The following is a 27,114-nucleotide window of genomic DNA, read 5'->3' as shown; positions in this document are numbered from 1 at the left end:
GCACAATGGTGAACATTTACGGGTTGGGGTTGGCAGGTCCAGCTGCATTGCACTTTGAAGAGTTTTATCCCAGAGAAATTCTGATAGAAATATCAGCTATTCCCTGGAAAACTCATGCAGTTGGTGAATGGCCAGCCTGGTGCTCCCATGGCCTGGGTGCTTCGAGCTACCTGGTAGTTAGCTCCTGACTGTCACTCTGTTTGCATCTTAGAGATGTCTCGGACCATGTATCACCTTAACACCCAGTAGGAAAGATTCCCAGACAACAGGCACATTGAAGTCAGAAATGTGGGGAAATGGCTGGGTTGTAGGTATACAGGCTCCTTAGGGACTCCAGCCAGCTCTTCATCCCATCACGGATGACTTAATGTGTTTCCGACATTACTTGTACGGAGAGACTACCTGTGTGCAGTAGGAAAAGCCTCCTCCACATCTCTACCTCAAAGGTCGAGTTGGCCTATGAGGGGCCCCTATTGTAGCTCCTAATCTAGAGAGCAAGATACAGATGTACATCCTTTCTTACAGCAGCAGCCTTTGGGGCTGCAGTCAAGGCCAGTGTTAGCTGCAGAATGTGAACAGCTTTATGTGGCTGCTGTGCAGGGAACAGGCTTTCTGTCTTGTTATCTCTTTCACTAAATCTCAGTGAGTGGGAAGGAAGAGGATTATATTGTTTTTGTTTTGCTTTGCTTTGTTTGAGACAGGGTTTCTTTGTGTACTCTTGGCTGTTTTGGAACTAGCTCTGTAGATCAGGCTGGCCTTGAACTCATGGAGATCTTCCTGCCTCTGCCTCCCTACTGCTGGGATGTAAAGTCATGTGCCACCACCACCCAACTATATTGCTTTCTTTAGGTTTTCCCAGATCCTACTGAGGAGCAGTTTTCCTAAGTTTTTGCTTTCGTGTTTCCTGTTTGGGGGAAGGAGAGGAAATGGGAGGAGTGAAGGCCAAGCTGGGAAGAAAGTAGGGAAGACATACATGAACCAAAGATACTTCAAAACTCTTCCATCCCCAACCTGGAACCTCCTAAGACACAGTCTGCTAGGGGCAGTTTATTAAGGAAAAGCTCATGTTCCAGACAATGATATTAAATAATAAACATGCTTTAATGCCAGGCAAGAGCTACACAATCAACTGATAACGGGACCATTCCACATAGTATGACATATATATTATTAAATTCATCTGTAGAAAGTCCCCAGGGAGTACTGCTGGGGTGGGATGGTACCCACAGCATCCCCTCCTCCATCCTAAGCGAGGTATGAACAGTCCAGCATTCTGAAACATCCTCCAACTCATAAGTCATTTACTCCAGTTCCATGGACAGCACAAGCTGCCTTTACTTGGAACAAAACAGGCCCCATTTCCTCCACAGAGATCTCTGAACACAGCAAAACAATGCCTAGCCACAGGAGTGACAGTTGACTTCAGGCACTCGGCCCTCTTGATGCTGTGCAGTCCCTTGGTCCAACATGCATGCATGAAAATTCCACAGATCCAATGCCTTCCTGGGGCCAGGGCGCAAGGAGGAGGACATACAGAGATGTCTGTTAGGTCTGTGGTGTAACCAGTTCTGGAACTCTTCATGCCTTCTGGGGACCACAGGGTTCATAACTTTTGCATCTGGCTCTTTCATTTCCTAATAGCTGGAGAGCACCTCTAGTTCCCACCCCTGTAGTTCTAAGTTCTAGGAAACACAGGGTTTGGCCCAACCCGAGGCAGAGCCCAAGTAGATGAGCCTACCTCACAAACCAGCATGTTGGCTCCCTTCACCTGTTTATGCTCAACCACTTGAGTTAATTCTTCTTTACAAAAACAGACTTTACCATTTGGTCCACAGGAGTTGGCAAACCTTGGTACAAAATGTAAGGAAACGACACTAGGAAAGATTAAGATTACAAAATCTAGGTCTCTAAATTTCAACCTACTAAGTGATTCATTTTAATTCACCATTCAAGTTTAAACTTCTGCCAGTTAAGAGTGTCACTGTGGGGGACCTGCGGGCTGGCAGGAAACTTTCCTTCAGGTTGTGTTTATCTTTTTGTGGTTCTTGTTTTACAGGACATGGCTTGGCCCCTGCCAGACAGAGACCTTCCTGCCTCCTCTTAGGCACCTCCTCTTAGGGTCTGCCACCAACATTCTTGAGTATTTAGATCTTCTGATGTAAGCTGTTTGTGAGGCCTTGTCTTGCCTGTGGCCAGGAGTTTTTATTTCCAGCCCTAATTTCAAAGAAGTGTGCATGAGGTGACCAGCCGAGGCAGCAGCTCAACTTTGCTGCATTCAAAGAACACAGTGAGGAAGAGTGCTCTTGGGACCCCCATGGTTGGCCTTGGACACTGCAGGTCCCTTTGCTGGCTCTTATAATGGGTGAATCGCCTGGCTAGCCCACACCTGACTAGGGTACCTGGGGGCAGGAGAAATGAACATTCTAGATGTGGCTCCCCCACCAAGGATGTGGGTTAAACTGCTAGAAGTCTCTGTTTTTCTGCATCTGTAGGACATTCATCTGCTGAGACAAGCGTTGCACCTGCGCTCTCTGCTGGTACGCTGCTGGGCCTTGGTCCCTTGTCCCTGTGGACCTCACCGTGCTGCTCTGGTGGACAGGATGCCTGGACAAATGGCTTCCTCGTGTCCTCCAGCTACCTTGACTCTAGGAAGCCATTTGAAATCAAAGCTGGGTCCCTGTCACCATTCTTCTGTGATTTTATGGAGTATATAAAATATACTTGCTAACTGGTACATTTGTGCAAAGACAGCTATGACTTTAAAACAAGACATCGACATTCATTGTAGTTGGCTTCACAATAAGCTACTAAAACAGTCTTCTGTAGTAAGATTGTATTAGCGCTCACTAAACATGCATTTTACAAGGCAAAACACTTAATTTGGTCTGCAATATCCAATGTTTTATATACAGCAGTCTTTTATAAATCACCAGTAGGCAGCAAGATGGGTCTGGCATTTGAATATGTGTTTGATTTTTTTTTAAAAAAAGAAACTTGTATTAGCTCAACTATGTAAACCTGTGGGAGAAAACAAAACAAAACAAAACAAACAGCTGAGCCATCTTTTCCCATCTCTGTTAATTTACCTTGAAAAGTTCACAGCTTAGAAATTACAGCCTGCTGGGGTGGGAGGGAGTGGCGTCTGGGGGGAAATGTCCCAGCTGCCTTTAATAGCCTCTCCCCAGAGGGTAACCTGTTCTTAAAAATCTTAGCCTCAGGTGTCTGCTCTAGCTCCCAGGGCATGTGTGACAACAGACCCAGGGTAGGAGTTTTGTATTTCAAAGCCCCTCGAAGCTTGCAGAAGAACCCCCGGGCTGAATGTACTTCCCTTGTCTTGCCCCTCAGGGCTTGGGTTTTAAGATAGAGACATTAAAATCTAAGGAAAAAAAAAAGATGATTTAAAAAAGTCATCCACCGGGGAACATCACGAAGTCTGTGCATGCTCTCCACAAGCACATGGGCTCTGGGCATTCACATCCACCATGAAAGAAGCAAGGGGCAAAAGTGTCACAGGAGGGCACAGTGTCACCATCAATATTGTTTGGCAAAAACAAAAAACGAAGTAAGTTTAAAAGCTAATCAGGAGGGACACAAGCAGCTGTAGCGTCCTGGGGGTGCAGGGCTCAGAACTGGCCGGCACTGCTAGGGTCACACTGCAGGAGACGCACAATGGATGGGTCGCTTTTGGCCCCTCGGATGAATTCTTCCAGGGAGAGTTTTCCTAGGAAACAAGAGGACGGAATGAGTGCCGGCCCATGTTGGGAGCAACAGAAGCCTATGGCTTCCTCAGTAGAGGCTGGGTAGACCATGAGGCAGGAGCCCCACTTCTCTCTTAACCCAGACATCCCCCACCTGACTCAGTGCACAGGGCCATTCAACACCACTTCCAAGACAAGACCTCAAGCTTGGGGAGGGTACTGGCTCACCCTGGCCTAAATCTCTGCCCTAGTAGCCTTTCTGCCTCTACCTACCCTGGAAAAAGAGCAGCCCCAGCTCATCTGAATGTGCCAGGCTCTTGAGCCACTCCACACTGGTGTATTCAGGTTCACAGACAACCTGTTCCTTAGGTGGGCAGAGCAAAACTGTAGGTTCTTTTCTTTTTCTTTTTTCTCTTCTTAAAACAACTTTTTGAAGATGGTAGCATCTTTGTCCAAAGCCAGGAGAATAAAGGAGTGTGAGCTAGACAGAGGGTGACTCACTGGTCCCTCAACCCAGGTGGCTTGAGAAAGAAGTCAGGGATTTGTTCTCTCACTGCACCACCTCCCTCCCTCCCTTTCCTTCCTTCTTTTTTATTTACTTTTTGACACGGAGCCTCACTATGTAGCCAAAGCTTCCTCGTGACTCCAAATCTCTTACTTTGCCCCCCACCCCACCCCCAATATCCTTCTGCTTAACTGTTTTCCAGTAAAGGTCCTCTGTCGCTGTCATTGTGGAGATATGGGTGAGGGTGGCTTTCCCCATTCCTGTACTTCCACAGTGACTCGTTAAAGTGCCCCACACACTGATAAATTGGGACTAGAACAGCTGGGACCCTTTACCTAGCTCTGTCCTCTTTCCTTTCCTGGAGACTTAGCCCTGTTTGTTCTTCCAAGGACAGGCACCCCGGGCTGTCAGGCTCCTTGAGGCCTGTGCACTTCAGTACCACCTTAGCTGCTCTTCCAAGCTACCTCCACTGTCACTGCAGGATGAGACTGGGGGCATGGGGCCAAAGCTCCACTTGAACATGTCAAAGTTGCAGGCACAGGCACCAGAAACCACAAGCCATAGAGCACTTGGAGCTCAACATGTACTCTCTGCCTCTTACACAGACTCCATAGTGACTTGCCTTATGTAGGGACAGACTTTTCATGGCAGAGACTAGCAGTGAAACACAAAGGCTGTTGACTAACAAGACTGGTGGGAGCAGGCTTTACACAAAGCCAGGTCTGCTTCTGGTGGGAAGGGACTGGAACCTCAGAGCTGAGGCCCTCAAGCCAAGCCCTGAGCTAAAGCAGAGAGTCTCCTGGGTGTTCAACAGTCCGTCCCCCTCCTTCCCTCGCTGCTTCCCTCCCCATAGCTTCCTTTATTTAAACAAATCTTGCTTTAGCAAAGCCCAGGACAGTGGTAGTCAGCTGTTCATTGGGAATGGGAACCCAGCCAGGGCCCTTCCATCTGTAGAAACATCTCCAGTGGAAAAGCCCTGGCACTGCCTGTGAGCCACACATCTGAAGGTGTCTTGTCTCTCATCCTTCAGTACTCCTCTAAGGAGGAGGTTGGGTCTTAAAGCCATTATGTTCCCTAGACTATCAAAACCTGAGCTTCAACATCAGCAAGTCCATTAACTGTTAAAACAATCCCATGTTTTGTTTAAACTTTGCAAAACAAACTGCTGAGAATCAAGGCTCCAGAGGGGAAACAGGATGTCAGAGGATGCCATCAAGTTCATAGAGGAAACACAGCCAACAGATTGGCTTGCACCACAGAAACCAAGATTCTCAGGGACCTGGCACCCCATGTGTGCATGCAGAAAGAGGCTTGCTCTATGCAGAGTCTTCTATAATGCATATCACAAGGGAGTGGTCCATTTTTACACTGCTGACTAGACTTGCTAAATATCAAGAGTAAAGATCTGGGGCTGGAGACATGGCTCCGTGGGTAAAAGTATGTACTGCCTAAACCCAACCACCTGGATTTGATCCCTAGAATCTATATAAAGGAGAAGGGGGAAAATGGACTCCACTAAGTTGTCTTCTGACCTCCATGTATGCACCAGGTCATGTAATAATACATGTAACATTATGCACAGTAATAATAAAGAAAATAAAATTTACGTTTTAAAAGTAAGTTGGCAGGAGAAATGGCTTAGTGGTCAAGAGCGTTTACTCCTCGGGTAGAAGGCCAGTGTTTGATTCTCAGCACTCACATTGGGTAGATCATAACCACCTGGAGCCAGTTCAGGGAACTGTGACCTCTGTTGTGCATATATGTGGTTCGCATAAACTCACACAGGTATGCATGTACATGCCCATAAATAGTAAATACATGTTTGTTTAAAGAGCTGTGAAGCCTTGGACAGCATGGGTCAGCCTTGACTGAGCACTGAAGACTTGGGTACCATTTCTGGATAACATTTCAAGATTTGGCAAGAAAAATAAGGATGCTAAATTAACTTTGAATTTCAGCTGAATAACAAGCAACTCCTTAGCATAAATATGTCCCAAATATTGCATGCAGACATAGATATGCCAAAAAGAAGCCATTATTTCTCAATTGCTTGGGCCTCCTGTATCCTACTTGGCAGCCTGACATGCAGAGCTCCTATCTATTTATTTACTTATTTCATAGATAAGGGTTCCTTATGTAGCCCAGGCTGCCCTCAAGCTTGTGGTTGTCCTGAGTCACCATACCAGACTTGTCTATTTTGTTTGAAGTACAACTTTCCTTGCCACTTTGGCTTGCACATCTGCTAGTTACATTTTGCTTTGGGACAGCACCCTCTACCCAGTAGTAACCTGTTGACCACTCCAACCCTCTACTTGCTTCCCAATACTTGGGGGTTTCACTTGGACTCAGCATCGTAGAGCATGCTCATATGACCTCTCAAGCAGGTTGGGATAAAAGCTGTTGGGGTTTGTAAGAAGCATTGAGCCTTTTGACATACTCCAACTACACACTGGATCCAGCCTTCCGGGGAAGGCCTATCCTGACTCAATGGCTTCTTGGGTCCTTTTATTTCTGCGTCAGAGGAGCCATGCTATTCTGGGGAAGGAGTAGAGATAACCTGGGAGGATAGAAGGGCCTAGAAAATAAGGCTTTCCCCTGAAACTGGGACCAGCTCCAGGGCCCACGTGCTTCTGCTCCTTTGTGCCCAGGTGGTTCTCACAGATCACCCGTGGCTGACATCCAGCCCTAGACTCCACCAGCAGCCTGGCCCACACAAAGCCCTCAGCCTCCTACCATCTCTATTGGTATCCATCTGGCGGAAGATCTTTTCTGTCCTTTTCTCTGGGGTTGATTCATCTTCAGGCATTTTCATGACAGAGGAAACCATTTTGTAGATCGCCTAGGGACAGAAGCAAAGGGCAGTGATATGGAAACACAGTTCATCCCAACCGTAGCTCTTTCAAATGCTAGAGTAGAGGGAAGGTAGCTGTGCTCTGCTGGAGCTGGGCCTGTCTCTGGGCATTTTGTATAGGACAGGATGTGGCAGTGGTAGCAGTTATTTTGTTACATCATACTATGTACCATATGTTTCAACTCTTGTCTAAGGTATTGGGCCTATTTAGAGCATTTAAAAAGTACGAAGTTTAATTCTAGTTTTTATAAGCTGCTATTACAAACTATTTAGGATAATTATGTGATGCAAGTTAATAGTTAATCAATCAAACTTATGGTCTTGTTAGATGTTAGTCTACAACAAAAATATGTTTCTAAAGTCGAACAGGTAGTAAATAGCTAGAAACAAGCAACATTTGCCTATTCAGATATACCATAGATAGATAGATGGTCTTCAAAAACCTCAGAGACCTACAGAATTTGGCTTCTAAAGATGTTTTTATTAATTTAAGGCTTTTTTGGGGGACAATGAGATATGCCAGTTCCTGGCAGCACCCCCATTTGACTTCAAAGAAGATGATGAACATCAAAGAATCTCTTTATGGACTTTGTTTCAAATATGACAAACTGCCACTAGACAAAAATCTCCCATTGCTTCAACTGAAGAAAAAATGCTGTCCAAACTGTACAAATGAAACCCAGGAAAGTCAACTGCTGAGCTTTGAAAAGACAAGGTAATCAGTCCTTCATAATTCCTGCTTCACAAAAAGGACTGTCAGATATTCCGGGCCAGAAGGCTGAAAATACTCTAACATTATAGAGAAACTTGGTGGGAACTGTCCAGGCAGCCAACTTTCTCTGTCATTTCTATAGTTTTGGAAGCTGCTTGCCTATACTTCTTGCATATTTAGGTAATATTTATTCCTTCTCAAGTCTCTAAAGGGGTTGAAGACTAGATAGTTATAGTCTGAAATATAAGTTTAAGTTGTTTAATACTTAGATAAGTATTAAGGTCTATGCAGTTATGATAAGAATGATTTAGATACAAAATCTCAACTCTCCAAGATAGGATAGATAATAGAATACTTTCTACAAAGTTGCCAAATACATCTGGATTTGATTTTATGAATGTAATTCTTACCTGATAGTTTTCGTAATTGTTTCATAATTGTTATTATTGTTTATAGTTTATTATAATAAGATAAAGAACTTTTTATGAGACTAAAATAGGGAATTGTAGAGAAAACCTCTTGTGTAGTAAATAGATGCAGCACTGTCAATAAAATGCTGATTGGACTATAAGCTTAGCCAGGAAATGTAAGGTGGGACATCCAGTAAGGAGATGGAATTGTGGGACAGAGCCAGAGATGAAGGAGCTTGGGGCCATGGGGGAGGGCAGAGATGGGAGGTTAGCAGAGGTAACTAGCCAGGAGGTAGAAAGTAGATTAGAATAAATGGGATATTGAGTTATGACCTACTGGGGAACCAAAACCTATGACCAAGGTGTTTGTCAACATATTTTGAGTGTCAGAGCTGTTATTCCAGGAGGCTGGCACTGGGAAGAAAAACCTCAGCATATATACAGAGCTCTTGCTGAACTCCAGGGCTACTCCACAGTGAGTCGCTGGAGGACAGTCAAGGCCAGCATCTTGGCCCTGTTTAAGGTGATGGCTGTCAGCCACATCCAGCTTTCCTGAAACATGCTCACCAAAGTGTCTCTGCAGTCAAGAATGGAGTCATAATTAGTCCTGGACCCTGTTGACTGTTCTCTCAAACCTCCTATGCTATGGGTTTAGCACCATAGGCTAAGCTGGTGGCCACAGGCGTAGTTCTCTTTCTAAAAGTGAGAAAGCAGAGGCCCTGAGAGTGCCAAGATTTCCTACTAACTCTAGACTGAGGCAAGGTGGGACCAGTGGCAGCACATGCGCGTGCACGTGCACGTGCACGCGCACGCACACACACACACACACACACACACACACACACTGGACTGAGAACAACTTTATGTTTTATGAGTTCATAAGCTGAGGAATCTCAGAACAGCAATAGCAACACAGTGTCTTGACCTCAGCAGTTCACCCGGGCACAGTCTCTTTCCAGGGCAAGCATCAATCTATCTCAGAACTTGTAGAGGTGTCAATTGAGGAGTATTTATAGACAAATGAGGGATTTCCTTTTGCCAGAAGACTTAAGCAAACTATAGTTGTCTTTCTTCAATCTCTTTCGGACCCGGCTGTTTCTCTGCTAAGTCTGTTTTGTCTCTGAAAGTTTCCTTCCTGGCTTGTGTTTGTGACTGGCCCAGGAGTGTCTTGCAAACAGATGTTCTCCTGAGACTTCTGTCAGGCTCCCACAGCTTGCCCAATATGTACACACTTGGCTTTCCTGGATCCGTGGTTTCATTCCCTCCTTTCTCATCTGAGTGTTCAACTGCCCACCCCCAAGCCCTGCTCCGTACTGAGGACAGATGGAAACGTGACCCTCCCACAGGAAGCTGCCTATGCCCCTCCTCTTGTCATCTCAACGTGTGATCCCTCTTGTTCTGCACAAACAAATGGGTCCATTGCAACCTCTTCAGAGTCACTTCATTCTACTTAACCTCAAACTATGGTTGGCCAAGATACCTCCTTCCTTGACTGGAAGCCACGTCTGGCTACTCATCCAGTCACTGGCTACTGCAAGGTCTTGCGTAGCACCAGTTTAGAGAACTTGTTCCAGAGTGACTGTCCCCACCCCAGCTGTCCTCTCTCAGATTCCTTCTCCCTGATTTCTTCTACCCTGCCCCTCTGCATGAAGTTCCCTCTTGGCCCTCACAGGTTTTGTTCCTTCCCTGTGTAAATGTGTATCGTGACATAAAATTTAACATTCGTGGAACCCCTTTAAAGGTTCTGAATCTACCAACAGCTGTAGCCTCTCCCTTTTGACACAAGCAAATGTTCTGTGGGATTGTATCCTGCAGACAGATATAAGGACACGAGACTTGGAAGCTCATCCATAGACACACCCCCTTGACATCTAAACCCCTCCTCTCGGATTATTCTCTCCCCAGTTCCCAGCTCACTTGCTCACCAGACCTTTTCTGTTTGAGTCGGATACACCAGAAACTGTGACTTGCCCTTGCCTCTCTCCTCAGGGGCGACACTGGAATAAAGGGGAGGATAAGCCCAAAAGCACTGTGGAAGGTGCACGGATGCACAGGAGACTGTGTGGTACAGTGAGAAGATGTCGTGTAAGGCCTTGTAAGGAGGGTTAGTTAGGGCAGGCTTCCCCCGGGGCTGACTGTGGAGCAAAACATGGGAGGAAAGCCCAGGCCGTAGAAAGAAAAGCAGTTGGCAGGTTCATCCTCACACACCTCATCCACCCTTTAGAAAGGAACCTGGGTGACACCACACGGCACCCACCTTCCGTGTCTACCGTTTGGATGGGTACAGGTGCCCCGGCAATGGCTTATAGCTGTTATGAAAGTTCTCCCTCCATTCTCCTCAGTGATTCCATTGATGCTTTAAGAACTCAGCACCGAAATGAAATCCCCCTTCTTGGGACTTCCACGGCAGCCACCAGTAACAATACTCGGATGTCAGTCCATTAACACTTCTGTTTGAGCTGAGGCTCGAAAGAGGACGCAAACACAGGGGCATGATGGGAGAGCAGCCCTGTACCTGGGCTGTCAGGATAAAGGAATAGAAATGGTTGGGAGAAATGGGACCATCCTACAAGCAGCTCCCTCTCTATACCACCAGGCCCAAGAACAGAATCGCGGAAGCTACCTGTCTTAGCGTTTCTATTTCTGCACAAACATCATGACCAAGAAGCAGTTGGAGAGGAAAGGGTTTATTCAGCTTACACTTTCCACATTGCTGTTGACCATCAAAGGATTCAGGACTGGAACTCAAGCTGGTCAGAAAGCAGGAGCTGATGCAGAGGCCATGGAGGGATGTTACTTACTGGCTTGCTTCCCCTGGCTTGCTCAGCCTGCTCTCTTATAGAACCCAAGACTACCAGCCCAGGGATGGCACCACCCACAAGGGGACCTCCCCGCTTGATCACTAATTGAGAAAATGCCTTGCAGCTGGATCTCATGGAGGCATTTCCCCAACTGAAGCTCCTTTCTCTGTGATAACTCCAGCCTGTGTGTCAAATTGACACAAAATTAGCCAGTACGATTGACCCCTTGTCAACTTGACAAACACATCACTAGTAAGCCTCAACCCTTAGTTTCTTATTCATCCCCAAGATCTAAACAACTTTAAAAGTCCCACAGTCTTTACATATTAAAAGTTCAATCCTTTAAAAATCCAATATCTTTTAAAACTCAAAGTTTCTTAACTGTGGGCTCCACTAAAATATTTTCTTCCTTCAAGAGGGAAAAATATCAGGGCACAGTCACAATCAAAAGCAAAAATTAAACTCATGTCCCATGTCTGGGATCCAACTCACGATCTTCTGGGCTCCTCCAAGGGTTTGGGTCACTTCTTCAGCCCTGTCCTTTGTAGCACACAGCTTGTTTTCTAGGCTCCAGCTGCCTGTACTCCACTGCTGCTGCTGTTCCTGGTGGTCATCTCATGGTACTAGCATCTCCAAACACTGCTGTCTTCCGCTGTAACTAGGCTTCACCAACAGCCTCTCATAGGCTCTCTTCATGGTCCCAAGCCTCAACTCCTTTGCACGACCCCTTCTGTCCTGGGCCGTCAATTGCAACTGAGGCTGCACCTTCACCAATGGCCTTCCATGGCCTCTCACAGTGCCAAGCCTCAGCTGCTCTGCATGACTCCTTCATGCCTTCAAAACCAGAACCACCTGGGTGATAACTCTTACACATTACCAAGGTACAACCTTGGCTATCTCTGGAACACAGCCTCTGTGCTTTCAGAAAACACTTCCCAGAAGATGTCACCTCAATGATGCTGGTCTCTTCTTAATCACCGCCAATTTCTTAGCTCCAGCTAACCAGCCTCAATAGTCCTAGTAATGCAAAGGGTTTGCTTTAGTAGTTCTGGTATCTTGTTAATCACAGCTGATTCTTCAGCCCCAGCTAACCAGAACCACAGAATCTTCACAATCAAAATAGCAACAGCCCTGAAAAAGTCTTTAATCTTCCCTCTGAAATTTCACAAGCCAGGCCTCCATCTTCTGCACTGTTCTCAACATTATCTTCCAAGCTCCTATACAACATCCCACAGAGTTCTTAACACCGAATAGCTCTTGTAGCCCAACGTTCCAAAGTCCTTCCACAATCCTCCCGAAAACATGGTCAGGTTGTCACAGGAATACCCCATTATGCTGGTACCAATTTGTCTTAGTCAGGGTTTCTATTCCTGCACAAACATCATGACCAGGAAGCAAGTTGGGGAGGAAAGGGTTTATTCAGCTTACACTTCCACATTGCTGTTCATCACCAAAGGAAGTCAGGACTGGAGCTCAAGCAAGCCAGTAAGGAACATCCCTCCATGGCCTCTGCATCAGCTCCTGCTTCCTGCCCTGCTTGAGTTCCAGTCCTGACTTCTTTCAGTGATGAACAGCAATGTGGAAATGTAAGTTGAATAAACCCTTTCCTCCCCAACTTGCTTCCTGGTCATGATGTTTGTGCAGGAATAGAAACCCTGACTAAGACACCTCACAAGACTGTATAGCCAGCAGCTGCAAACTGGGTACATGGATGTGTGGAAGGTGAGACTTCCTTTAAAAGGCTCGCCTTTCCAGATGGCTTTGTTATGGCAATTAGATTAGATTAGATTAGATTAGATTAGATTTGTTCTTTGCATCAATTAGCCAATAGGATTAGTGGACTCTTTCCCAAGCCAAGTTTCTACTGTGGTTGGCACCAAGGTAGTGCACCTCTGTGACAACCGGTCCGAGTGGTGCCAGTCTCACAAGCCCACCCTTGAGGAATGCTGCTGCACTTCCCTTCCCCAGAGCAGGAACAACGAACACTGACCACTGCTGAGCTTCAGTCTAGGGCTGGAGAGCCTAGAGAGGAGACACAGCCCCAGGCAGTCTCTGGGGCAAATCATGTCTTTTATTAGCATCATTTCTCCCAAACTTAGTGGGATTGAACCATGGAGGAAACAAGCTATTTCCGCATTTTATTTTTAGCAGTGTCAGGATCTCCCAGCAGGGCCTGGCAGAGTTGGCCTGTTTTTAATTAAGCTACAAGGGTCCTGTTCTTGTTCTTCGGGACACTCAGAAACCCAGCTGGGGTTGTTCCCTGCTAGGCTCAGAGCAGTTCCTCATTGTGGATAAATGCCTCCTTCTTTGTGGTCCTTCCTCCCCATCTCTCTCCCTTTCCTCCTCTCTCCCTCCATTTTATCCTAAAGGAGCAACATTTTGGATGCTCACAGGAAAGAATCCCATCTGATTGACAGGGTTGTGGCCAACTGAGAACAGGCACAATTTTAAGAGTCAAGTCATTTTCTCTGAAGGAAACTGAAGTGACTCTTTCCACCAGAAAATTTAGGATCTTCCTAAATCCTAAATCAGATATTCAGGGCTCTCTGATAGCAGACGAAGTCAAAGAAACTGAGCAGTGATGTCTGTTTGTGGATCATAGCTAAAAAACAGCACCCTGCTTAGAAAGATTTATATACCAGGATAAGAGCCAATGAAAATCTTTTATTTTTGGAGATATTTTAAAATTTCAAACAGTGCACACATGTCTGGAATGATACAAATCGTCTCTCAGGTTCAGTTGGAAAGGTAAAATAAATGGTGTCCTTCACGGTGTTCTGTTACTGACAAAAGAGCTGCACTCACATCCCCCTTTCATTACTTTTTATTATTTAAAAGGTTTTAATTTATGTCTATAAGTGTTTGCCTGATGATCATGGAAGCCAGAAGATGGTGTCAGATCTCTTGGGACTTGAGTTACAGAATCCTGTGAGTGAGGACTGGGAATCCACCTGTATCCTCTGGAAAAGCAGCCAGACTCTTACCCAGTCAGCCATCTCTTCAGCCTTTCTTACTCCCTCTCCAAGCAAGACATTTCATTCATATAGTACATTTCATGAAGCTTTTTACTTAGGAAAAAATAACCTGTAAGTTTTTCCTGCTAAAAGTAGGGTCTGAATCCACTTAGCATATTTTTCTCTTTATGAGCCAGAGATCCTTGAAGATCATAAGCCTAGATTCATACATTGACTTCTGCTTTGTACACAGTAGCTTACCATTAGAAGGGCCCCACATAATACCTTTTTATCATTTTAAGGGTGATGGACATTCACTCTTAAATGAATGTATATGATGTATAGAAGGAAGTATGTGGAAATTAAAGGTATAGCATAGGCTGGACAAACACTGTGGATACCGTGCTTTCCCTAAACCTCTTTTCTTCTTGTTGTTGTTGTTGTTGTTGTTGTTCTTCTTCTTCTTCTTCTCCTTCCTTTATACAATTTTTTATATTTGTAATTTTATTTAAAAATTGACAATTCCATATATATATAATGTATTTCAGCCATCCCCCCTCTGTCCACCTCTCTCATCTCCCTTACACTCCCTTGAAATATTCCTATTCACAAGTCTCTTTTGCACCTTTACAACTTTGAGTTTGTCTTGTGACCCACAGAGTTTAAACAGGGCTGTCTGTGGGATTTAGGATTTCAGACTTCCACTGGAGTCCTGTAGGCACAAATGTGAGTATTCATGTGAATCAATAACAGCCTCTCTCCTTTGATCTGCCAGTAGCCAAAAGTTGAGGAGAATGGGGGATGGGCCCATTGAGTCCCCTTCTGTTCCTGTGCTGGTGAGGGATCCCGTCTTGTTCAAGTAGCTGTAGAGTTGGGACACAGACCATGGTTGCTGTGGCTGTGCATGGCCTCAGTATTGCATTTCCATTCCTTCTTCTCACCGTCTGGCTCCTGCACTCTTTTCTCCCACATTCCACAATGCTCTGAACTATAGAGGGGGTGCATTGGTGTCCTTTTGGGTTAAGCACTTGGGTGTCCCTTGGCCTTGTACTGTGAGCAGCCATAAATCTCTGCATTCATCATAGTTCACAGCAGAAGGATCCTATCTGGGTAATGCTGGATGTAGCATTAATCTGTGAGTATAATTATAAACACTCAGAAGATATTTTGGAATCACAACTCTTTAAATAATTGTGGAAAATTCCCATCATAGGAACTTGTCAGCTGCGGGTTTATTTGATTACATACTTCTGACACCTACTGACTTGTTCTGTGTTGTGTTCTGGACAGAAGTTTTGTCCCAGGAATTCATTGTGCAGCAAAGCCTTAAATCCATAATGAGGAATGCTAATGTACTGAATCCATGAGAGTACAGGCAGGAAGCCTGTATGCAGTGATAGACCTGAAAAAAACCGAACCTCTAAATTCTGTCTTTGCTGCCCTTGACCCAGTCAGGCAGCCCTTTCAGGGCCACTATTCCCTGGCTCCTACATGATGGCTATTCTCTCTATCCCGCACTTTCTCATGTGTGGTATCTTCTTTTGCTTTTGCTTTTGCTCTCCTCCTCTTCCTCTTCCTCTTCCTCTTCCTCTTCCTCTTCCTCTTCCTCTTCCTCTTCCTCCTCCTCCTCCTCCTCCTCCTCCTCCTCCTCCTCCTCCTCCTCCTCCTCCAAGATAGTTTCTCTGTGTAGCCCTGGCTATCCTAGAACTCTCTATATAAACCAGGCTGGCCTCAGACCCAGAGATCTGACTGCCTCTTCCTCCTGAGTGCTGACATTAAATGTGTGAACCACTACCACCCAGCTCATAAAGTTCTTTTTAAGAAATGTGTCTTTCATGGCTGGAGAGATGGCTCAGTGGTTAAGAGCACCAACTGCTCTTCCAGAGGGCCTGAATTCAATTCCCAGCAACCACATGGTGGCTCACAACCATCTGTAATGGGATCTGATGGCCTCCTCTGGTATGTCTGATGAATAGAAAAGGAAAAAGAAATGTGTGTTTCAAGATGCCCCAAGACCAGCCATCACTCAAACAGGGTGGGAAACTGCTTTCAATGTGTTAAAAGGCTCCGAGAATTCCTGCACTCAAGATACCCATGGAGGCCTGTTGAATCCAGCATTTTCCAAACTGGTTTGACCAATATTTGTGTTACAAAATATTGATAAAAGTAGCACCCCAAGAAAATTCTCTCTGAGCCTGGACTGAGTCTGATGCTAGCTTCCTCTTCTGGTGTCTTCTGTTCTTTTTTTCTCTTCTTCTTGGCAGAACTCATCATTTACAACCCATGATGCTTCTCCATGACATTTCTCTTCCCAGTGCTGTTTGTATTGCATCAATACAGGCTATTTATTTATCTGTGTATACTTTGGAGCCCAGTACTTGCTCCCGTTGATGAATGTATGCTAGTTTTGTGATAAGGACGGAGTCTGAATGACACCCTTTAGATTTAGAAAGGGAAAGTATGGTCCAGGTCAAGAAACTCACAGTACAGAAGTCAGAGGAACAGGTATTCAGATTGAATGTGAAAATGGGAACAGACAATGTTGCTTCAGACCAGGATGGTTAGGGACGGGATTAACCTCCCGTCTAAAGCCATCGACAACAAAACCCCAAAGGCAACACCTGTTACATGAATGGTACTGGTTAAACCCAATGGGTCACAAAACAAAAGAAAAAGGCATGAACATGGGAACACAACTGGGGGTTGGGGGTGAGGCTGGGGAGGAGATAAGAGAGCGTGAGGTTTGAGGGTAGTCAGAATAGATTAGATACATGCATGGAATGGTTGAAGAATAATTTAATTTAAAAAAGACAATATACATAGAACCACAGCTTATAAGACCCTGTAAATTAGGCAGCCAAGGACAGTGATTCCTGAGGAATGGCAAACAAAAGCCTTGGACAGTTCCCGTGTGCTGCTGTGACACCTATGCAAGGGACTAACATGGAACGAGCTTAGTAGGCTTCCTGATGACAGAATTCAAAAGCTGACAGACCAGTGCTTAGAGCTTAGATTAGAACAAAGGAGAAAACCACAAAGAGAGAACTCCTGAGAGCTGTTATCAGTCCCTTTGGGTGTCCAGCTGAGTCCCTGTGCAGACGATGAGAGCTACCAAACGGGTGGTAAGAGTCAAGTGAAGGGATGAGTAGGAGAGAGGCTGGCCCCCAACTAAGGTCAAACCGAGTGTCTGTTTGCAGCATACATGGAAAACCTCTTGATTTGTGAGGCCCAGTGTCCTTTGAAAGGTTTTACCTCAGCAGTGGAGAATAATTAGTTCCCAATGAGCCCTGCTTTGTGTCACCTATCAAATTTTAAAAGCAAGATCTGGGAAGTTCAAGCTGTTTCCAAGCAACTTAACTACATCTCAGAACAAAGCATAAGGATAGTTATATTTTAAAAATATTCAACTCTCAACAGTGTAAAATTCACAATGTCTGGTGCCCAATAAAAAAAAAATGAGCAGTCACACATGGAGACAGTATCATTCTATGCAGAAGGACAGAGGAGAAAAATCCATTCAGTGACCTAGAACTGACATAAACGTTATAATTAGCAGAAGATCGTTGAAACAGATACAAAAACTGTGCTCCAGAGATCCCCAAAATAGACAGGGGAAGCCATTAAGAAGAACCTACGTAGAACTTCTAGTGATGAAAGCTACAATGTTTGACGTGGAAAATACAGAGTGAGATTGATGGTGAATCAGATCTTTCAGTAAAACAAGCTCTGATGTAGTTAACTAAGATCAAAGGGAGGAGTAATACCTGCAATGCAGCACACTAGTAATTTCAACCTACCTTATTGACTCAATTGCTGGACACTTCTAATATACCGTGTGCCCTTCTCAATACTCTTAGGTCTGCACCCCAAATCTGCCCTCAGCTTCAGTTGCTCAGTTACCTTTAGTACTAGCTCAACACCCTCTCTAATCTCTTGCCTGGAGAAACAGCTTAAGGCTGCTCTGCTGGAGATCTCACATGGCTGGGTCACCTTTTCCTCCTCCAAAGCATAGCAAAAGTTCCTCTCCTCTCTTTTGTCTCCTTGCCTCCACTGTGGGGGGGGGTTGGGGGGACTCCCACCTCCTTCCTTCCACCCAGCAATTGACCCCTGGCATCTTTACTGATAGATCAAGAACCAACTGGGGAACAGGACCTTAGCATCAGAACATCCCCTACACTAAAGCAGGTTTGTGGTTAAATTTTTTCTTAAGGGACCTGCAAGGTGCCAATAATAGATAGAAAGGAGGGTAGGGGAGATTGAAATTGTAAAAAGATGGGGACATTGGCCTACTTTACTCGAGATACCTATTTATCATCTCTGCTTAGGATAAAAGGACTGCTGCCTAGGCTTGTGGTTCACACTCACAGAAGGCTGATGCAGCATGACACCCATAAATCTAACCAGTGACCATCCTGATGTCATGTTTGCCTTGCAAAAGTCTTGCTTTTTTTTTTTGCCTTGCAAGAGTCTTGCTTGGTGACTTCCTGAGAACAGAAGGGAGGTAAGTGTCACCCCATCTCTTATATTGGATGCTGTGTTCCATGTCAAGAGAATTGCTTCTGTCTCCTGCAGTTCCATGAAGTTCTAAGTGGCCATGGGAGAACTTGTGGTGTCTTTCAGTTACCTGTAGGCCCTTTTGTTACACTCAGCCTGTGCCATGGCAGGTATGTGAGTATCCAAACTGCCCTCCAGCAGGGCAGAAAGGATTCTCCTTCTTCATAAAGTAGCAGACAGACTGTTCCCATAGAAAGGAGAGAATCTAGTATATGGTGGGGGAAAGGTACACTTGCAGCCTGCTTTAAGACTCAAGGAAGTGTTTCAGCACAACAATAACAACAAAAACAGTGTAATAATTAGATTTGTCACTTAAAGGAAATCAGACACATAAATGTAAAAAAGAAAGAAAGAAAGGAAGGAAGGAAGGAAGGAAGGATGGAAGGAAGGAAGGAAGGAAGGAAGAAAGATGTTTATTTAAGTCTTTAAACCAAATTCACTGATGGTTTTTCCTTGTTCACCCAGATGATGATCCATCAAAAATGGTGAAAATAGTTTTCTTTTCTCTCTCTTTTTTTTAAAAAAAGATTTATTTTATTTATATATGGGTACACTGTAGCTGTCTTCAGACACACCAGAAGAGGGCATCAGATCTCATTACAGATGGTTGTGAGCCACCATGTGGTTGCTGGGAATTGAACTCAGGACCTTTGGAAGAGCAGTCAGTGCCCTTAATTGCTGAGCCATCTCTCCAGCCTCCAAAATAGTTTTCTTTAAAAAGAGCCCCAAGTATACTCCAGCATATGTGGTAGACTGAGAGTAATGCTCTCTCATGCATGTCCACATTCTAACGCTTGGAACCGGAGTGTCTTACCTTGCATAGTAAAGAGATTTCACAAAATGGGAGGAATCAACTGCAGATATGGAGATGGAGGGTGCACCTAGATTTCACACATGGCCCCAGCAGAAGCATGAGGAGCTGACGATTAATATTCATAACTACATGGATGAATGCATGAATGGAAGAGATGAGCAGAGGAGCAGTCCCGAGGTAAGGGTAGGGCCAGCAGCTGGCTTTGAAGGTAAGTGAGCAAGGACACATGCCTGGGAATGTAAGCATCTTCTAGAAACTGGGAAGGATAAGACATCTTTCCTTCAAATGGCTTCAGAAAGGGATGCAGCCCCAAGGATACTTTTAGTCTGGTGAAACTGAGGTCAAACATTCAAAAATTATTTTAATGTGTGGGCTCATAAACCATGAGGTTTGATACTTCACGTTGTAGCAGCCATAGAGACTAATTCAACACTACACAGAATTCACAGTGGTGTGGTAAATTCTAGTCTTTCCTACCAATATCGGAAAAACAAATGAAGTCTAGCTTTTGGTCACAAATCCGATTCTGTGACTACTGAAACTAAGTCCCAGGAAATATCTAAGTACAACAAATGAAGGATTTCTGAAGAGCATCCCTCCCTTTGTCTCCTGCAAAGCCTGTAATTAAAGCCTCATTCTCACCTTGTTCTACACCCTTACCAACTGTTAGTGTTTGTAGGTAAATGGTCATAAGTTTGCACCTCCCCGCCCCCCCCCCCCCCCACACACATTAAATGATTTTAAATTGCTGAGTCTTGAAGGGATGGGGGATTCAGCTAGGAAATTGCATTCAGAGCTTGTCATTAAGATACAAGTGGGGCTTTAACAATGAGACCCTTAGTTTGTGGTGCTCCTGGGCCACAACTGGCCCCACCTCCACTCACTGCTTCCAAACAGCTGTTTACACAAACTCACCACCGAAACTCAACAGTGACTGCTTTGAAGTAAATGAGTTCTAAATGGTGCAGACCAGCTAGCACAAAGACAAGAACATCCCTACCTCGGGCTTCCCTCATAGTAACAAGGCCTTGAGAGCTTGGGCTTTCAAAAGGTGAGGGAACAAAAGATTTTAAATAAAGGAAAGTGGTGCTCAATGAGATCCTACATGAATTCCAATTCATCCCGAATAATTGAAAATAGGGATTAGCATAAGAATGCGACGAAATGCTGGATTGTCAGCTTGCAAAGGAGCCCTGCCTATGAAAATGGCTTAAAATTTCATTTAATCTCTTTGATGATCTGAAGTCACTTCATGGAGCCCGTGGTATTTGCAATCATGAATATTAACCATCAAAAGCATGGGGGTGTATAAAGCAGTTGAGGATATTTGAGTCTTTTACTGGCAGGTCTCTTAAGCACGTCAAGGTTACACAGGCCTGTCTGAAGTTCACATCTGGACACTTAGGACGGAGGGCTTGTGAATGGCCTGGGGCACTTTACAGTGAAGCGAGTGCCTCTACCAGGTTGAGCACATCTTCTTGCTGCTTACCAGGCTTGGTGTTCTGTACTGAACGTGGCGGAAGACTCCTCGCCACTCCCCCTCTCCTCTCCCAGGGTGGGGTGTTTACAGGCATCTTCTGCCTGTCCCTGTTGTCCTCCCACTCTCCCGTCCAAACCACATTCCAAGGCCTGAGGACAATGTTTCTCTCCTGAACTCGGTTCCCCTTGCCAGGGCCTTGCTGGGCTGTGGATGATCACCCAGCTGCACTGTGGTTCCTTAAGCTCAGGTGCTCTTAAGGTTCCTTCCAGTCTTGGTATCTACAAGTTCATCAACAATTGGCCGCAAAACCCAGCAGTAAGCTTGGGCAAAACAATGTCAGGAGATAACAATGTGGCTTGGTGGGCATTTCTATTTTCAGATTCCAGTCAGGAAGTTTTGTCCAAAATGAGAACAGCTCCTTTGTACTCTTCCAACGGTAGAGTCCAGCCTTCCAAGACAGAGAGGTAAAGGAAGCTCTGAGGTGCACAAAGTCCCCTGTTCTCTTCTCTTTTTTTTTTTTTGTGGAGGTTTTATTTTATTTTATTTTATTTTATTTTATTTTATTTTATTTTTAGGTATTTTCCTCAATTACATTTCCAATGCTATCCAAAAAGTCCCCAATACACTCCCCCCACAGTCCCCCCACCCCCACCCCCACCCCTTGGCCCTGGCATTCCCCTGTACTGGGGTATGTAAAATTGGCAAGTCCAATGGGCCTCTCTTTCCAGTGATGGCCGACTAGGCCATCTTTTGATACAAATGCAGCTAGAGACAAGAGCTCTGGGGTACTGGTTAGTTCATAATAATGTTCCACCTATGGGGTTGCAGTTCCCTTTAGCTCCTTGGGTACTTTCTCTAGCTCCTCCATTGGGGGCCCTGTGATCCATCCAATAGCTGACTGTGAGCATCCACTTCTGTGTTTGCTAGGCCCCGGCATTGTCTCACAAAAGACAGCTATATCTGGGTCCTTTCAGCAAAATCTTGCTAGTGTATGCAATGGTGTCAGCGTTTGGAAGCTGATTATGGGATGGATCCCTGGGTATGGCAGTCTTTAGATGGTCCAACCTTTCTTCACAGCTCCAAACTTTATCTCTGTAACTCTTTCCATGGGTGTTTTGTTCCCAATTCCAAGAAGGGGCACAGTGTCCACACTTTGGTCTTCGTTCTTCTTGAGTTTCATGCGTTTAACAAATTGTATCTTATATTTTGGGTATCCTAAGTTTTTGGGCTAATATCCACTTATCAGTGAGTACATATTGTGTGAGTTCCTTTGTGTATATGTTACCTCACTCAGGATGATGCCCTCCAGATCCATCCATTTGCCTAGGAATTTCATAAATTCATTCCTTTTAATAGCTGAGTAGTACTCCATTGTGTAAATGTACCACATTTTCTGTATCCATTCCTCTGTTGAGGGGCATCTGGGTTCTTTCCAGCTTCTGGCTATTATAAATAAGGCTGCTATGAACATAGTGGAGCATGTGTCCTTCTTACCGGTTGGAACATCTTCTGGATATATGCCCAGGAGAGGTATTGCTGGATCCTCTGGTAGTATTATGTCCAATTTTCTGAGGAACCGCCAAACTGATTTCTGGAGTGGTTGTACCAGCTTGCAATCCCACCAACAATGAAGGAGTGTTCCTCTTTCTCCACATCCTCGCCAGCATCTGCTGTCACCTGAATTTTTGATCTTAGCCATTCTGACTGGTGTGAGGTGGAATCTCAGGGTTGTTTTGAGTTGCATTTCCCTGATGATTAAGGATGTTGAACATTTTTTCAGGTGCTTCTCTGCCATTCGGTATTCCTCAGGTGAGAATTCTTTGTTCAGTTCTGAGCCCCATTTTTTAACGGGGTTATTTGATTTTCTGGAGTCCACCTTCTTGAGTTCTTTATATATATTGGATATTAGTCCCCTATCTGATTTAGGATAGGTAAAGATCCTTTCCCAATCTGTTGGTGGTCTTTTTGTCTTATTGATGGTGTCTTTTGCCTTGCAGAAGCTTTGCAACTTTATGAGGTCCCATTTATCGATTCTCGATCTTACAGCACAAGCCTTTGCTGTTCTATTCAGGAATTTTTCCCCTGTACCCATATCTTCGAGGCTTTTCCCTACTTTCTCCTCTATAAGTTTCAGTGTCTCTGGTTTTATGTGGAGTTCCTTAATCCACTTAGATTTGACCTTGGTACAAGGAGATAGGAATGGATCAATTCGCATTCTTCTATATGATAACCGCCAGTTGTGCCAGCACCATTTGTTGAAAATGCTGTCTTTTTTCCACTGGATGGTTTTTGCTCCCTTGTCAAAGATCAAGTGACTATAGGTATGTGGGTTGATCTCGGGGGTCTTCAATTCTGTTCCATTGGTCTACTTGTCTGTCGTTATACCAGTACCATGCAGTTTTTATCACAATTGCTCTGTAGTACAGGTTTAGGTCAGGCATGGTGATTCCACCAGAGGTTCTTTTATCCTTGAGAAGAGTTTTTGCTATCCTAGGTTTTTTTGTTGTTCCAGATGAATTTGCAGATTGCCCTTTCTAATTCGTTGAAGAATTGAGTTGGAATTTTGATGGGGATTGCATTGAATCTGTAGATTGCTTTTGGTAAGATAGCCATTTTTACAATGTTGATCCTGCCAATCCATGAGCATGGGAGGTCTTTCCATCTTCTGAGATCTTCTATAATTTCTTTCTTCAGGGACTTGAAGTTCTTGTCATACAGATCTTTCACTTCCTTAGTTAGAGTCACGCCAAGGTATTTTATATTGTTTGTGACTATTGAGAAGGGTGTTGTTTCCCTAATTTCCTTCTCTGCCTGTTTATCCTTTGTGTACAGAAAGGCCATTGACTTGCTTGAGTTAATTTTATATCCAGCTACTTCACCAAAGCTATTTATCAGGCTTAGGAGTTCTCTGGTGGAATTTTTAGGGTCACTTATGTATACTATCATATCATCTGCAAAAAGCGATATTTTGACTTCTTCATTTCTGATTTTTATCCCCTTGATCTCCTTTTGTTGTCTAATTGCTCTGGCTAGGACTTCAAGTACAATGTTGAATAGGTAGGGAGAGAGTGGGCAGCCTTGTCTAGTCCCTGATTTTAGTGGGATTTCTTCCAGCTTCTCACCATTTACTTTGATGTTGACTACTGGTTTGCTGTATATTGCTTTTATCATGGTTAGGTATGGGCCTTGAATTCCTGATCTTTCCAAGACTTTTATCATGAATGGGTGTTGGATTTTGTCAAATGCTTTTTCAGCATCTAATGAGATGATCATGTGGTTTTTGTCTTTGAGTTTGTTTATATAATGGATTACATTGATGGATTTTCGTATATTGAACCATCCTTGCATCCCTGGGATGAAACCTACTTGGTCAGGATGGATGATTGTTTTGATGTGTTCTTGAATTCGGTTAGCGAGAACTTTATTGAGGATTTTTGCATCAATATTCATAAGGGAAATTGGTCTGAAGTTCTCTATCTTTGTTGGGTCTTTATGTGGTTTAGGTATCAGAGTAATTGTGGCTTCATAGAATGAGTTGGGTAGAGTACCTTCTGATTCTATTTTGTGGAATAGTTTGTGAAGAACTGGGATTAGATCTTCTTTGAAGGTTTGATAGAACTCTGCACTAAACCCATCTGGTCCTGGGCTTTTTTTGGTTGGGAGACTATTAATGACTGCTTCTATTTCTTTAGGGGATATGGGACTGTTTAGATCATTAACCTGATCTTGATTTAACTTTGGTACCTGGTATCTGTCTAGAAACTTGTCCATTTCATCCAGGTTCTCCAGTTTTGTTGAGTATAGCCTTTTGTAGAAGGATCTGATGGTGTTTTGGATTTCTTCAGGGTCTGTTGTTATGTCTCCCTTTTCATTTCTGATTTTGTTAATTAGAATACTTTCCCTATGCCCTCTAGTGAGTCTGGCTAAGGGTTTATCTATCTTGTTGATTTTCTCAAAGAACCAGCTCCTCGATTGGTTGGTTCTTTGAATTGTTCTTCTTGTTTCCACTTGGTTGATTTCACCCCTGAGTTTGATTATTTCTTGCCGTCTACTCCTCTTGGGTGAATTTGCTTCCTTTCGTTCTAGAGCTTTTAGGTGTGTTGTCAAGCTGCTAATGTGTGCTCTCTCTAGTTTCTTTTTGAAGGCACTCAGAGCTATGAGTTTTCCTCTTAGAAATGCTTTCAATGTGTCCCATAAGTTTGGGTATGTTGTGGCTTCATTTTCATTAAACTCCAGAAAGTCCTTAATTTCTTTCTTTATTCCTTCCTTGACCAAGGTATCATTGAGAAGAGTGTTGTTTAGTTTCCACGTGTGTGTTGGCTTTCTATTATTTATTTTGTTATTGAAGATCAGTCTTAGTCCATGGTGATCTGATAGGATGCATGGGACAATTTCAATATTTTTGTATATGTTGAGGCTTGTTTTGTGACCAATTATGTGGTCAATTTTGGAGAAGGTACCATGAGGTGCTGAGAAGAAGGTATATCCTTTTGTTTTAGGATAAAATGTTCTGTAGATATCTGTCAGATCCATTTGTTTCATAACCTCTGTTAGTTTCACTGTGTCCCTGTTTAGTTTCTGCTTCCATGATCTGTCCATTGGTGAAAGTGGTGTGTTGTAGTCTCCCACTATTATTGTGTGAGGTGCAATGTGTGCTTTGGGCTTTACTAAAGTATCTTTAATGAATGTGGCTGCCCTTGTATTTGGAGCATAGATATTCAGAATTGATAGTTCCTCTTGGACGATTTTACCTTTGATGAGAATGAAGTGCCCTTCCTTGTCTTTTTTGATGACTTTGGGTTGGAAGTCAATCTTATCAGATATTATAATGGCTACTCCAGCTTGTTTCTTCCTACCATTTGCTTGGAAAATTGTTTTCCAGCCTTTCATTCTGAGGTAGTGTCTATATTTTTCTCTGAGATGAGTTTCCTGTAAGCAGCAAAATGTTGGGTCCTGTTTCTGTAGCCAGTCTGTTAGTCTATGTCTTTTTATTGGGGAGTTGAGTCCATTGATATTAAGAGATATTAGGGAGAAGTAATTGTTGCTTCCTTTTATTTTTGTTGTTAGAGTTGGTGTTCTGTTCTTGTGGCTGTCTTCTTTTAGGTTTGTTGAGGGATTACCTTCTTGCTTTTTCTAGGACGTGTTTTCCGTCCTTGTATTGGTTTTTTTCTGTTATTATCCTTTGAAGGGCTGGATTCATGGAAAGATAATGTGTGAATTTGGTTTTGTCGTGGAATACTTTGGTTTCTCCATCTATGGTAATTGAGAGTTTGGCTGGGTATAGTAGCCTGGGCTGGAATTTGTGTTCTCTTAGTTTCTGTATAACATCTGTCCAGGCCCTTCTGGCTTTCATAGTCTCTGGTGAAAAATCCGGTGTAATTCTGATAGGCTTGCCTTTATATGTTACTTGACCTTTTTCCCTTACTGCTTTTAGTATTCTATCTTTATTTAGTGCATTTGTTGTTCTGATTATTATGTGTCGGAAGGAATTTCTTTTCTGGTCCAGTCTATTTGGAGTTCTGTAAGCTTCTTGTATGTTCATGGGCATCTCTTTCTTTAGGTTTGGGAAGTTTTCTTCTATAATTTTGTTGAAGATATTTGCTGGTCCTTTGAGTTGAAAATCTTCATTCTCATCTACTCCTATTATCCGTAGGTTTGGTCTTCTCATTTTGTCCTGGATTTCCTGGATGTTTTGAGTTAGGATCCTTTTGGATTTTGTATTTTCTTTGATTGTCGTGCCGATGTTCTCTATGGAGTCTTCTGCACCTGAGATTCTCTCTTCCATCTCTTGTATTCTGTTGCTGATGTTCGCATCTATGGTTCCAGATTTCTTTCCTAGGGTTTCTATCTCCAGCATTGCCTCAATTTGGGTTTTCTTCATTGTCTCTACTTCCCTTTTTAGGTCTTGGATGGTTTTATTCAATTCCATCACCTGTTTGGTCTGGTTTTCCTGCAATTCTTTAAGGGATTTTTGTGCTTCCTCTTTAATGTCTTCTACCTGTTTAGCAGTGTTCTCCTGCAATTCTTTAAGGGATTTTTGTGCTTCCTCTTTAGTGTCTTCTGCCTGTTTAGCAGTGTTCTCCTGTATTTCTTTAAGTGTGTTATTAAAGTCCTTCTTGAAGTCCTCTACCATCATCATGAGATATGCTTTTAGATCCAGGTCTAGCTTCTCCGGTGTGTTGGGGTGCCCTGGACTGGGCGAAGTGGGAGTGCTGGGTTCTGATGATGGTGAGTGGTCTTGGTTTCTGTTAGTAAGATTATTACGTTTACCTTTCGCCATCTGGTAATCTCTGGGGTTAGTTGTTATCGTTGTCACTGTTTAAAGATTGGAGCAG

At 43.9% G+C, this 27,114-nt stretch overlaps 1 protein-coding gene across 12 annotated transcripts in view; it reads right to left on the bottom strand.

Annotated features, from left to right (window-relative positions):
• Positions 1-1,082: 1,082 nt before the first annotated feature.
• The window catches only part of Ncald (neurocalcin delta), a 432,610-nt gene continuing 406,578 nt past the window's right edge, over positions 1,083-27,114 (bottom strand). For all 12 annotated transcript variants that reach the window (XM_021183094.3, XM_085831922.1, XM_029469811.2 and 9 more), the window contains 2 exons: positions 6,937-7,042; positions 1,083-3,721 (listed from right to left, as the gene is read on the bottom strand). In XM_021183094.3, the coding sequence (XP_021038753.1) occupies positions 3,624-3,721; positions 6,937-7,042 (204 nt within the window). In that variant the 3' untranslated portion in view covers positions 1,083-3,623. The remainder of the gene's footprint in view (positions 3,722-6,936; positions 7,043-27,114) is intronic.

Source organism: Mus caroli, unplaced genomic scaffold, assembly GCF_978045245.1.
Source record: "Mus caroli unplaced genomic scaffold, Mus_caroli_1 scaffold_16, whole genome shotgun sequence".
In the NCBI taxonomy this organism is placed as follows: domain Eukaryota; kingdom Metazoa; phylum Chordata; class Mammalia; order Rodentia; family Muridae; genus Mus; species Mus caroli.
The sequence above is the reverse complement of the archived record's forward strand: the minus strand, read 5'-3'. Positions and strand labels throughout refer to the sequence as shown.